Source organism: Aspergillus sydowii (genome assembly GCF_001890705.1).
Source record: "Aspergillus sydowii CBS 593.65 unplaced genomic scaffold ASPSYscaffold_4, whole genome shotgun sequence".
In the NCBI taxonomy this organism is placed as follows: domain Eukaryota; kingdom Fungi; phylum Ascomycota; class Eurotiomycetes; order Eurotiales; family Aspergillaceae; genus Aspergillus; species Aspergillus sydowii.
Genome location: NW_024467862.1, coordinates 2048851 through 2061065, shown reverse-complemented (window position 1 = coordinate 2061065; position 12215 = coordinate 2048851). Strand labels below are relative to the sequence as shown.

Here is a 12215-nt window from a genome sequence, read left to right as displayed (position 1 = left end):
CGAGCTTCCGGCACCAAATCGCCACCTCTAGGGCAGAGCCAAGTCAATGTCCGTTCCAATGGAAACCAACTCACGACAGTAGTTCAAGTTGCCATACTTGGCTGCCAAGCACAGGGCACTTGTTCCTATATGAGGCCTGGAGGGAAACATGGCCAGCGTAGTCTCTGGGGTGGTGATTAAACGCACAAGGGCGGCAGCGAGACTGAGGGTCATGCAAACAATGCGAACCACAGTGGGATGATTATTCTTCAATAGTATACGCTCATAAATGGCATTCAGTGTGGGGGGAGCTTTGTCAAAGCCACTCTTCTTCCTTGTCCATGGGGAGCTGAAATCTCGCTTGTGTAACCGATATATCGAGGTCTACATCACAACCATCAATCAATATACCGGTCTGACGGTTAGCTCAAAGGGAGTTACGCGCTGCTATCGGATTTAGCCTGTCATCTGATTCCGTTGTCAGATATATCTTTCCAGCCACATAAGGCAGTCGCAACTCTCATCTAGATATAAATTCTAAACAAATTCCATCCATAACCCCCTACTCTTTTGCTAATCCAAAATGTCCCGATATCACGATGCCCACATCAATCCGGCAGGACCCGGCGATGCACGACCAGCTGCTCTACAAATAATCCAGGATGAGAACCTCATCGACCAGATGGGCGATAAGGTAGGGCCCTACTACGCCTCCAACCCATTTCCTTCTTCTCGCTTCTATTATTGACCAGTGGCCAGGTCTTCCTAATTACTGGCTGCTCCTCAGGAATCGGAGTCGAAACCGCCCGGGCAATCGCCAAAACCGGTGCCAAAGTCTTCCTAGGCATTCGCAATCCCGAAGAAGGCAAAAATGCATGCGCAGATTTTCTCAATCCCGGCCGAGTCGAGATCCTCCAGATAGATACAAGCTCTCTCTCCTCCGTACGCGCAACAGCAGCATCCTTCCTCGAGAGATCCCCCACCTTGAACGTTCTAATATGCAACGCCGGCGTGATGCAGATTCCCGAGCGACAGGAATCGGTCGATGGCTTTGAGCTGCAACTTGCGACGAACTATCTGGGCCATTTCCTGCTTTTCTATCTTCTCAAGGATGCACTCTTAAAGGGTGCTGCGCAGTCTCCAGGATTTAATTCGCGTCTCGTCAATGTCTCCAGCAGTGGACATCATTCGTCGGAGATCCGGTTCGATGATATTAACCTTGAGGAAGAGGGTTCTTACGATCCCCACGGCGCGTATGGGCAGAGTAAGCTGGCTCAGATATACATGGCCAACTACGTGGATCGGCACTACGGGCCTAAGGGAATTCATGCTTTGAGTCTCATGCCTGGTGGGATCCGCACGGGCCTGCAGAAATTTGTTCCGAAGGAGATTATAGACGGATGGGCTTCTAAGCCAGCAGTTTTGAGCTTTATGAAGAGTACTGAGCAAGGTGCTTCTACCACTGTCGTAGCGGCTGTGAGCAAGGAGTGGGAGGGACGGGGAGGGAAGTATTTGGAGGATTGCGCTGAGGCACCTATTGCCACTCCTGAGTCACGCTGGTCCGGTGTAAAGAAGTATGCGTATGACGAGGAGAAGGAAAACAGGTTATGGGAGTTGACTTTGCAAATGCTGGGGATTGAAAGGGCGTAGACCTTACCCTGCTATTAGGAATTGCAGTTGCGCATTTAGTATTCGAGTACCATGATTCTGTGTTAAAAGACTGACTCAAAATACCAAGTCCCAGAATACTACAAGCGCGCTTTGAACCTGCGAAATAATAAAAAGGTCTTGGTGTTTCGATGACAAAACTGATATCTACCATGTACAGCTTACACAACGGCACACGTTGCGGGTCAACATATCCCGAGATGCTGCAGACTATGTGAAGAAACGGACGAGCGGAATCATCTCTCAATATATTGACCCGGTCTCTTAATACGACAGCAGACCAATCTGATGTTATTGCCTCCTTCAGTCCGGGGGTGGCGCGGTGCTAACACTTATAAAATCAACAGGGATCGGTTAATAAAACTACCAGCATACCAATGAATAAGTATTTCCCGATGAGCTTGAATCAGCCAAACCAAGGAACGAAAATGCTTGAGCGCTGGGCTATGTGGAGTTGGCTGCATGGCTGCTTCGGCCGTGCCCTAATTTAATCTATCCGCAACATGCAATATCCCTCCAATAAGCGCGTCCTCCACCGACGATCGGCGGATTGTTCCTGGCCACGCGTAGGTCAATCTATTTCTTGGAGTTAAGGGGAGGATCGTCGAGGAAGTTTCGTGGTAATGTTGGGCCGATGGGGGTGGTTTGCTATATAAATGGTTGTTTCGCAGGTGTTGTGGGATCTAACAGTCCTCCGCAACTCGAGTACTGCTATTCATCTCGACAATTATGTTGTTCTGGACTACTATTCTGTCGGCCGCCCTTGTGGCAGGTCTGACTGTCGATGAAACTGACAACGGCATTGTTGTCGATGTTCAAGGCGACGATGGCTTCGTTGTGACTATTGACAGCAGCGGCTCTATCTCCTCGCTTCAATACCGAGACACTGAGTATCAGTATTCTGGGACCCTGAGCCACATTGCTTCTGGTCTGGGAGACGACACAACTGTTTCTCACACTACCCAAGGTACGTCTCCGTCCCGATTTCAACCAGTGTCATATCTAACCAGACCAGGGGACTATGCCATTGTCTCGGCCACAGTCAAGGACGACGACTTTGACTTGACCCATTACTACGTCTTCCAGGATGGTCTCAGTGCAATCTACATGGGCACAAACGCCAATTCGCAACCCTCTGTCGGCGAACTCCGCTACATCGCGCGTCTAGTTGGCCTTCCTGAGGCTTATAAGGAGGGCGAAGTGTCCGATACTACTGGCGGAGATATCATCGAGGGCAGTGATGTATTCCTCGTCGATGGACAGACTCGCAGCAAGGTAGACTAGTAGATTCTCTTCTTCTATTGCTAGCACTGACAGAATAGTTCTACTCCTCGCAACGCTTCATCGACGACTCGGTCTACTGCGCCTACACTTCCGACAGCAGTGTCCACGCCTGCTTCCTGTCCGACACGCGCTCGCGCGAAAAGTCATCTGGCGGTCCATTCTTCAGAGACATCGACCTGAATCTCGGCGGCGACTACCATTCCATGACCTATTATATGAACTCCGGACACGTGCAGACAGAAGCCTACCGAACGGGCTTCTTCGGTCCCTACATCCTCTCCTTCACGGGCTCCTCAATCCCGTCCTGGTCCGACTTTGATACCTCCTTCTTTGACGACCTCGAACTAGACGGCTACGTCGGGTCCTCAGGGCGCGGTGTCGTAGCAGGCTCCGTCAGTGGGACATCAGGCTCCCACCCTGCCATCGTACACTTCTACAACGACGACTACCAGTCCTGGACAAACGCCTCAGACAGCTCCTCTTTCACATCCCCTGAACTGGTGGAAGGGTCATACACTGTCGCCCTATACCAAGACGAACTCCTCGCCGCAACAACAACCGTCTCCGTCTCCGCCGGCGCAACAGCCACAGCCTCCCTATCCGCCGACAACGAAATCATCACCGCCGAACGCACAACAATCTTCCAAATCGGCGAGTACGACGGAACACCAGCGGGACTGCTCAACGCAGACAACCAACTCAGGATGCACCCCTCCGACGACCGCATGGCCGACTGGAACCCCACGCCTTTCGTCGTCGGCGAGGCAGAGGACTCTGCGTTCCCCATGGCGATCTTCACGGACGTGAATAATAACTTCGAGATCCAGTTCTCGCTCGACGAGGAGATTTCCGCGGATACTGTGACCGTGCGGATTGCCACGACCCTCGCGTTCGCGGGCGGCCGGCCGCAGATTACCCTGAATGATGATGAGTGTGAGGCGCCTGAGGCCCCGGCGGAGATTGACTCGCGCGGTGTGACACGTGGGGCGTATAGGGGTAATGGAGAGGTTTATAGCTGTGATTTTGAGAAGGGGAGTCTGGTTGTGGGTGATAATTCGGTGTTTATTAGTGTTATTTCGGGGAGCAGCGGGGAGGAGTTCTTGAGCCCGAATGTGGTGAGTATTCTTTTTATCCTTTGAATATAGTGGATTCTAATACGTTATATTATAGGTTATTGATGCTGTTGAGGCCTTTTATTAAGGGCTTCGTGTGGTATCTGGTTGGATTGCGTTGGATATCGCACTGTATATCAATGTCGGATGATATCAGTTATCTATGTCTATCTTGTCGGGTTCTTAAATTCAATAATTGGACTGTATACATTCTAAGCGTAAACCTCACCTACTAACTCCTTCCAACGCAAATTGTTCCATGTGGAGATGGCGGTGTTAGGTGCATGTTACCGCCGTTTGCATGGAGGGGCAACTCGCCTTCATCAATGTAGGACAGCATTTCTCGCTAAACTTAGCGTACTCCCTCTACGGTATAAATAGACCTTGGGTTCTCCGAAAAGCAAGAGTATCGTGTTTTCCTCTGATACCAAATTGATGCCTCTACGAATCTTTATCCATCGCCTACTCATGAGCAAGCCCGATGACCAGATCACCAACACCCCAGACCAGGAATACCCTATTGGCAATGTAAGACTTTCTTCATCACCCGCCACCTCTCCTGTCTCCGTGCTCTTATTGATACTGACGCTGTGTCCAGACCATCCAGGGTATTACACTATATGCGTCCGAAACGATCGTCCTGCCGTCTACGGCGAACATCAATCTGCCTCCCTTCCATTCGGCCGACACCATGCATACATTAGAAATCGATGAGAGAGCTTGCTGTGATTGAGAAGGACCCAGGCCCTACCCAGAGCTCAGGACGGAGGCCGCAACCATGGCGGCAATGTAAAATGCTTCCCGGGATGGGGTATCTCGATCGTCTGCTTTCCTTGGGAGACAATACGCAATACTTGAGGTATGTCAGTAATGTCTATATCGGACTTGATCTGACCGCGGTCATGAGCAAAGGGCAAGGGCAATCTCGATGGAGGATGCCGCAGGGCCTGCTACCCACGCCTGTTAAAGTAGCCAAGAGAAACCTCCCAAATGGCCCTTTTATTCGCGATAACATTTATGTTGACAGCTTCCGGAATACGTGCAGCCGACCTGGGTCCTCCAGCAAATCATCCTCGTTATATCTCTTTCATTGAAGACCTGGTGTTGGCACTAATGGTGCGTGGTAGTATGCTGCGCCAGATGGACGAACAGCCCGATGTGGCATCGGCTTTGATGGCCAATTATGGGAGTGGGTTCTACTTCCTGTGCTTCTGCTCTTTGTGCTTATTTTTGCACATCCTGGGTCGCTGCCGGCAAGCCCTAAGTGGATCACAATGGGCCGGTACCTGCATCGCTGGTTGTGCATACACATCCCTGCCGGTCCATAATATTGAACTGCAATTCACAATATATGGACTTCATTCTAAGACAAAGAGCGGCAAGTCCATCCAGTCACCGTCTGGCACTTTAAGGCACTTTCAGGCACATAAACTCTGACCATATCCGGCATTTCCCGATCGGGAAGGACCTCCCCGTGACTTTGTGGCTCGCTTTGTCTTTTCCTTTTACTTTTTTCTTTCTTCCTTTCTCTCCATCATCATCTCCATCTCGCCTATCCTTTCTTCTTGTGCTCTATCTATTCTCCATCTCACCGGCATCTCAATTCCCTTTGCCGGGGCAATGCCTATCATCACCGCCTTATAAACCCCCGATCCCGTACGTCGAGGACACTATCATACCACCATTCCGTTAACCACTGTAAACTATAATGACCCGAAAGCGGAAGGATCAGACCTCGCCAGCTCCTGGACCTAGCCGGCCGACCAAATTACGTCGAAGTGCCCGAAATGCCGCCACAACCCCGGCGACAATTCCAGGTCCATCCGCCGCGGCGGATACTGTTGAGACTACATCAGAGTCTCCTAATAACCCAGATGCTGACGATACACCTCATGACTTTGAGACACCGACTACCGATGCCTCAATGGCCGAAGGCACATATGCCGATGCCCACTTCTCCGTGTTAGAAGAAGTAGACGGCGCTCCTCCGGCATGGGCTGATGTTTGTGCTCACTGAGCGAAATGCGAGCTATGCTAACAGCTGCCAGGATCGGCCTTCTCTTGCATGTACTATCCCGTGGTTCAACAGTACCCAGGCTGGAATGTACTTCAAGGACGAATACTGTTGGGGCCTTCTCATCGACGGAGACTGCGGAGCTCGTTCTTATATCGATGATGAAGTTGTCATAACTAGACTGTGAGTGCTGCTGCAATCAGACGACTACTAGTACTGACCTCCGCAGCGGTGGCGGCAGCGAGAAGGTCGAAGGACAGCTTGTCGTGAAGAAAGACCAAGACGAAAACGACTTACGTGTTAAGTGCATTATGAAAAGCAAGACCAACAAACAAGAGATCGGGCTCGTCATAGGCAAGTCAGGCTCCTTGTCTCCATGAACCTTAGCTGACTGTATACTAGGGAACCGGAACAGTCTGTTGAATCGGAAACTTCCTCATCGCTTTAGCGTCATGGATTACTTCCAGATTGCCAAGGTCTGGCCCGAGAAGCAGGACGGATGTGTCTTTTACAAAGTACGTTTCGAAAAGCTGGACATCTCGAAGAAGAGTTGGTGGGCAAGGAAAGGCGCACCTGATCCAGTACCACACGAACAGCGCACTATGCAGCCCGTGGTGAAAGTGTGCCCCAGTTGCGAAACCAGAGAAATGCAGGTATACAAGGAAGGATGGACATGTCTAAACAGGCATTGCGGTGATTTCTGGAAGATCAACGGCCACGATATTACCAATGCTATGAACCTGACGTTCCACGACGCCTTCCTCGAGTACCGGATACCCCCTTTGGAGTGCCAGCGAAACGCTCCCAGCCTGGTGCCAGACCGACTATCTGAAATTACTAAGAAAGAAGCGGAAGATCCACATTTCAGCTTTTCACATGAAGCCATGAGAGGAATTGTATGCCGATTGTGTTGCCGGTGCATACCACGTCGGTTCTGGGAGGGCTGGAAGTGCGCAGACGGCCTTGCGAATCAAGGCGCCAGTACTGCAGTCAGCACTACCAACAAGTGTCCATTTAAACGCTGGCTTAATATCGTGCCACTCTCGTTAGACGAGGCGATTGGGCCGGGGTCTCCCAAGGCCAGACGCGACTCGTCCGCTGGTTCCGATTATCTTCAGAACAAAACAAGTAACACGCTGCATGCACCCTATACAATACACACATATGAGGTAGAAGGCGCTGGTTATATCGTGCATTTCGTGGCTAATAAGGAGATCAACGAGCGCCACGGCGGTCCCAATGACCTATTCAAGGAGCTACAGGAAACAAAGCTTGGGCTTCGAAGATTCCCGCTAACACAGGCTGTCGGTTAGTATAACCAGTATTCAAAAGTATAGCTGGGCTTGCCCGATGCTAACACGCCGATTGCTAGTCCAAGGCACGCTCCAGGCCCAGTTTGCTGTCAACTATGTAAGTGTACTTGCGACTATATGTGGTCCTTCTATTGACTTTCAATAAGGGCCTACCGTACAAATTCGTCGTTCCCTCTGAATCACTTGCCTTCAATGTCGCCTGTGATGCTATACATCGGGTTCTTGGCCGCTTGACATGGGCCACGCAGAGTGCTGTTGCGAGCATGAAGGATACCACAGAAGACCCCAACGAGCTTCTTGTGTTGGGGTATCAAGAAGGTCAGAAGATCGGCGTAAGACTCTCACATTCCAATCGAGCAGTTGTTTGTTTTGCAAACAGAACGTTACTTACTATCTATCTACCCAGTATCATGATGACGGTGAAGACTCCCTTGGACCGACAATCGCCTCCCTCTCCCTCGGCGCACCTTCCACCATGAAGATACGAATGAAGTATAAATATTATCATGGCTTTACTAAAACAAGTCACAAGCTTCTTGACATAGACCCAGTCCTTCCAAAGTGCGAGAACTACAAAAAACGCCTGGAGCTCAAAACAAATTTCTATAACCCGCCGGGAACCGAGTACAAGGGGCCCCCAGAAACCAGAGAGGGATATGAAAAATGGCGGGTTGAAAGATATAGTAAGGAGAAAAATCCTAAGGAGAAACACCAGAAGTGTGTGGATAAATACAAGGAAGCATGGTGGGCCTCGTATCAGTCTATTCCACAAAAGGAGAGACGTGAGTCGCCGCCCGATCTGATCAAGATGGAGTTGAATCACGGGGATATGGTGGTTATGCATGGGGCAAAGTTACAACAGTACTTTGAGGTATGTGTGTCGATTGTGATCATTTTGTGTAATGCTGACCACGAGGTATGATCTAGCATGCCGTTGATGTGAAGGACACTGGGAAACTGCGCTTTGCATTGACCGCACGGCGTATTAAGCGCGAAAAGGTCGATGAGAAAGACTGGCCGAAAGGAAACTTTCACCTGACAGGAGACCAAGTATACAATGGGGGTTGAATTATAGTACCAGGCAGATATGTTGTTTCATCTTTGCTTTACCGTTCGTTGTCTCTTTTCTGTTCTTTATATGCGTCGGATTTCAGTCGGCAAACCTCATATATCATTGCAGTCACTATATAGAATTACTCGTGCTCAAATAACCTGAAAGCAGAAGCTTCCAAGTCCGGAGTCATCCACGTTATAGTTTTGAATAAAATCTCACGGGCAGGTTGTTTGAATGATTGTATCCTTTCACGGTCTCGGTATTTTATACATTGGCAGGAACGTGAATAGTAGAAAACCGCCCAGATCAGTGTCTTTATCCCAAGTCTGACGAAAAAGTTTATGAAAGCGGATTCGTTACTCAGCTTCATAACTCTATCTAATTTGTTTTAAAGTCGTGGTCATCAGAGTCCGCAGTCTAAATCCGTGCCCAAGTCGGCGGGGATAACCCTAAGCCGTCCGGACCCACCCCTAACAAAAGTCTTCACAAAGCTATTTTGATACGATATATATTCGCGTACGAAAGTCTCATGAACGGAAAAGACCAGATTGTTATTGGGGACATTGGATCGGCTGAGACGTTCCATGAGACCGTCGATAAGCGCCGCGCAGCGTTTACGGATTCGGCTAGGGTTATGCGTGGTGGGATGTCATGAGATAGATATAGATCTGGTGTAGTTTCATTCAATTTAACTCAATTCAAGGACTTTTGCCTGTTAATGCTCAACTGGATTTTGTCGAGCCAGCCTTGTGGAGCAAGGCTTGAAGCTTGGTGGTGCTGACGAAACTGTTTTGCCGTTTCTTAGTCGACAATAGCTACAGTATTTTTTGGGCAAATAACTGCAACCTTTTGTGCTTAGGGCAAATGTCTACGGCGTAGTACTAGTCAAACAGTCATTCTCAATGTGTGTGTGTGTGTGTGTGTGTGTTCACGGCGCATAATCTCGGCTAGACTTTCTTCACACTGAAAACAAATCAAGTGCACTTTTACAGACTGGTCTTTTCCTGGAGAAGATGCTCAAAGGAAAGCATCCACTTCTGATTCACAAAGTCCTGATGCATGCTATACTCCTGTAAGCCGGTTATTATGGCTGAAGAATGAGAAAGCAACAGATCGCCTGGACGTTTGTGTAGACTATGCGTGTCCTTGGGAGTTTCAGTCTGTCCTTCGAGTTCCTGCACCATGCGCTTATATTCCTCGAGTTTCGGCCTTGTTGCATTGATTCGCGAAACCACGAGGGGTTTGGTCTCTACTACAAATGGCGGTTCCACATCGAGTCCCGTCAGGCTAGGGAATTGTGCTTGTATTTCAAGAGGGCCCGCAATAAGACCGTCAAAATCGATCACTGCCAGGATATCGAAGTTCTCATTCACGAGGAGATTGTGAGCCCCGAAATCGGAATGTGCTAGGCCAAAGGGCCCTCGGACCGACTGCTCCTCGGTGTACATTGGAATGAGCTGTTGGAAAAGTCTTTTCGAATATCTGCGACATGTAAGACTCTGAAATGAGGCTCGTGGGACATAAAAGGCCGCGAGTCATCATAGGTTACAACCCATTAACTCGTTTTGAAGGCCTGAGCGTCAGAGCCTTGCACCCAGGGCTAGGTAGGGTCACCCCGTGGTCTGACTTGCTGACCATGATTTCAGTACACCGTGTGGGCGCATTGACCCCATGGGGTTGCCGCAGTTGCCGTGAAATAAAGCATCTATTATGGTCGTTGAGGCTATCTGAGTACAGCATGACCAAGTGCGCTCCCGTCTGGCGTTGCGGTTTACCAAGTGCCCAATGTCAGAGGACGGAGGCTTCACCGATAGTGTATTATCCAGATTTGCTAGGGCTGTTAGTATTTATCAGTATTCTATTCAAGTTGAGCGGAATGGGGTTGGATATGGTGATATTAATTTTTAGATATTGAGCTAGGATTTTCCGTACGCGCTGAGCCGCAAGGCTAGTCTGCTATCAAACAGGATAGTTACGTAGTTACTCCGCATCCAGCCTGCCCTGGTTCATATAAAGGACTCCTAAGTTGCTGCTTGGTTAGAGCGTTCCTTCATGGCCAATGTCCAGGTTTCTCATTTGCTCTTGCAATACCCGCGCCCACGTTTTCTCGGCCATATCCGGCTTGCCCTGGGCGTGGTAGACAGCGCCCATGATACTCAAGTGGTTCAGTGTCATTAGGTTATCGGGATCGGGATTCATTTCGTATTCACCCAGTGCATGAATGCATATATATCTAATTGCATTTGCGCTGCCATGTTCCTGTAGTATCGCTCCGATACTGGAAGCTGCAAGAAGCACCAGCTGTCTGTCTCTGTCTTACCAGCTGAGAATGGTCGCTGTATATGTAACTGATTGATCCTGAGCAGTGGAGAGCAGGAACCCCTGCTCCTGTGGCCGGCTTCATAACTTTAGAAATGCCCAGTTGTGAAGCAGACTAAGCTGGCTTGTTATCAAGACTACCCGATTAGCATTGTGTGGAACACTGCTTAATTCAGAGCTAAATAAGTGTGGTTTTGCAGTGCGATTTCAGAAACTCATTCTGCACGAAAGTTGTTATTTTATTTTGTTTTATTTTTTCGATTTAGTGTACTCATTTGCTGGTCAACGAATACCGTGAGTGTGTTTGGCATGGAACTTGGCTTAACATCATGATTCATGAATAGTCAGGGCAGATCGGAGAAGAGTGGGACGTGTCGTGGACGTCGTGGACGTCGTGGCCAGAAGTCCAGAACTGATTTTCGAGCCCGATAATACCTGCAGGTGATTGTGGCACCGTGCATGCGCCCTGCGGCCAGTGAGAGAGAAACACGACGGATACTGTGGATATATAAAGTCCTTGTCTTTACCTTCAGCCTTTTCCTCCAGATGAGAGATCAACTCTCGACTCTCACTCTCAAACGAAGTGGCCTCCCCGCTCCTTTTTCTCATAACAGTTTCAAAGCACAATCTTACACACTAATCATAATTATAACAATAATATAATAATATCCCAATCCTCGTTCTCGACCCTTCGTAATCCCGCCCACCGATTGACTCCTTTACGGTCTTCTCGTCGCCATCACATACGCAACCTCTTTGACATTAACCTCTGCGTCTTTCAGCGAGAGAGCGCCAGCTATCGACTCCCCGAGGACGATGGAGTCGCCGTTCTTGTGTGCAAATAGGATGGTATCGGCGTCCTACACGGAGAAAAAGAACGGTTGATTCAGTACAGTGTCAATATCAGGTAGGTGTCTAGACAGTAGACACTAGGTTCATAGGTTGTAGGAAAGAAAATCCCAAAATAAACCTACCGACGGACAGTAAAAGAAGGTCTCGTCTCTGACCTCCAGGGTGTACCGGGAACCGTTTATCGTGAAGCCTCTGGCAGCTGCATTATCCGGGTCGGAGAAGCCATCGATGAGCGACTGGATATCGGCTGGGTGCGCCTATAGGTATACCGGTCATGTTTAGATAGGTAGATACGACGGAAGATAGTACGCAATCTTATAATTCCAGTTTTGCAACTCACTTTCCAGTTGCCGCCGAGTCCTGCGAAATCGCCGCCTCTCAGGCTGTATACCGCTGCTCTGACGAATCCGCTGCTCACTAGGGTAGAGACGGCCGCTGGGATGGCTAGGTCAGACGTGGGTTTCTTGTGAAGCAGCCGTCAGTCAGAAGAAGGGGGGGGGGGAGTAGTACCGTCAGCATCCATTTTCAACGGGCTTTTGCAGCTTTGGTCGATTCTAGTCCGTATTGCATCCACAGATTAAGAGGAGAACAAGGGGCAGGACTCCAGAAGCAGGAAAGAG

The 12215-nt window shown here is 49.4% G+C and overlaps 6 protein-coding genes across 6 annotated transcripts; 4 read left to right on the top strand and 2 right to left on the bottom strand.

Moving 5' to 3' along the window:
• Positions 1-562: 562 nt before the first annotated feature.
• On the top strand, positions 563-1629 carry ASPSYDRAFT_57537 (uncharacterized protein; the record flags this gene model as incomplete). Its single annotated transcript, XM_040849382.1, has 2 exons — positions 563-673; positions 739-1629. 2 exons carry the CDS (start codon positions 563-565, stop codon positions 1627-1629), a joined length of 1002 nt encoding a protein of 333 aa, XP_040703882.1.
• Positions 1630-2355: 726 nt separating this feature from the next.
• On the top strand, positions 2356-4273 carry ASPSYDRAFT_201257 (uncharacterized protein). Its single transcript, XM_040843794.1, has 4 exons — positions 2356-2614; positions 2663-2922; positions 2970-4046; positions 4102-4273. The coding sequence occupies exons 1-4, from the start codon at positions 2377-2379 to the stop codon at positions 4129-4131; spliced, it is 1605 nt and encodes a 534-aa protein (XP_040703881.1). The 5' UTR covers positions 2356-2376; the 3' UTR covers positions 4132-4273.
• A 585-nt stretch (positions 4274-4858) lies between these two features.
• ASPSYDRAFT_921112 (uncharacterized protein) lies at positions 4859-5655 on the top strand. The gene is made up of 2 exons (XM_040852607.1): positions 4859-4902; positions 4956-5655. Exon 2 carries the CDS (start codon positions 5034-5036, stop codon positions 5478-5480), a length of 447 nt encoding a protein of 148 aa, XP_040703880.1. The 5' UTR covers positions 4859-4902; positions 4956-5033; the 3' UTR covers positions 5481-5655.
• ASPSYDRAFT_921108 (uncharacterized protein) lies at positions 5617-8501 on the top strand. The gene is made up of 8 exons (XM_040852606.1): positions 5617-6045; positions 6092-6240; positions 6287-6411; positions 6460-7365; positions 7430-7467; positions 7517-7702; positions 7777-8241; positions 8298-8501. Exons 1-8 carry the CDS (start codon positions 5752-5754, stop codon positions 8436-8438), a joined length of 2304 nt encoding a protein of 767 aa, XP_040703879.1. The 5' UTR covers positions 5617-5751; the 3' UTR covers positions 8439-8501.
• A 909-nt stretch (positions 8502-9410) lies between these two features.
• ASPSYDRAFT_30886 (uncharacterized protein) lies at positions 9411-9872 on the bottom strand (the record flags this gene model as incomplete). Its single annotated transcript, XM_040844822.1, has 1 exon — positions 9411-9872. One exon carries the CDS (start codon positions 9870-9872, stop codon positions 9411-9413), a length of 462 nt encoding a protein of 153 aa, XP_040703878.1.
• A 1205-nt stretch (positions 9873-11077) lies between these two features.
• On the bottom strand, positions 11078-12118 carry ASPSYDRAFT_68105 (profilin; the record flags this gene model as incomplete). Its single annotated transcript, XM_040850424.1, has 6 exons — positions 11078-11241; positions 11271-11371; positions 11491-11603; positions 11718-11852; positions 11936-12039; positions 12106-12118. The coding sequence occupies 6 exons, from the start codon at positions 12116-12118 to the stop codon at positions 11078-11080; spliced, it is 630 nt and encodes a 209-aa protein (XP_040703877.1).
• Between the last annotated feature and the right edge of the window lie 97 nt (positions 12119-12215).

Bases quoted from the DNA above. Each gene is read 5' to 3' on its own strand.
- ASPSYDRAFT_921112 (XM_040852607.1), top strand. From the start codon at position 5,034: ATGGCCCTTTTATTCGCGATAACATTTATGTTGACAGCTTCCGGAATA.
- ASPSYDRAFT_201257 (XM_040843794.1), top strand. From the start codon at position 2,377: ATGTTGTTCTGGACTACTATTCTGTCGGCCGCCCTTGTGGCAGGTCTG. The intron at 2,923-2,969 runs GTAGACTAGTAG...CTGACAGAATAG, and splicing joins ATGGACAGACTCGCAGCAAG to TTCTACTCCTCGCAACGCTT. The intron at 4,047-4,101 runs GTGAGTATTCTT...GTTATATTATAG, and splicing joins AGTTCTTGAGCCCGAATGTG to GTTATTGATGCTGTTGAGGC.
- ASPSYDRAFT_921108 (XM_040852606.1), top strand. From the start codon at position 5,752: ATGACCCGAAAGCGGAAGGATCAGACCTCGCCAGCTCCTGGACCTAGC. The intron at 6,412-6,459 runs GCAAGTCAGGCT...ACTGTATACTAG, and splicing joins AGAGATCGGGCTCGTCATAG to GGAACCGGAACAGTCTGTTG. The intron at 8,242-8,297 runs GTATGTGTGTCG...GGTATGATCTAG, and splicing joins AGTTACAACAGTACTTTGAG to CATGCCGTTGATGTGAAGGA.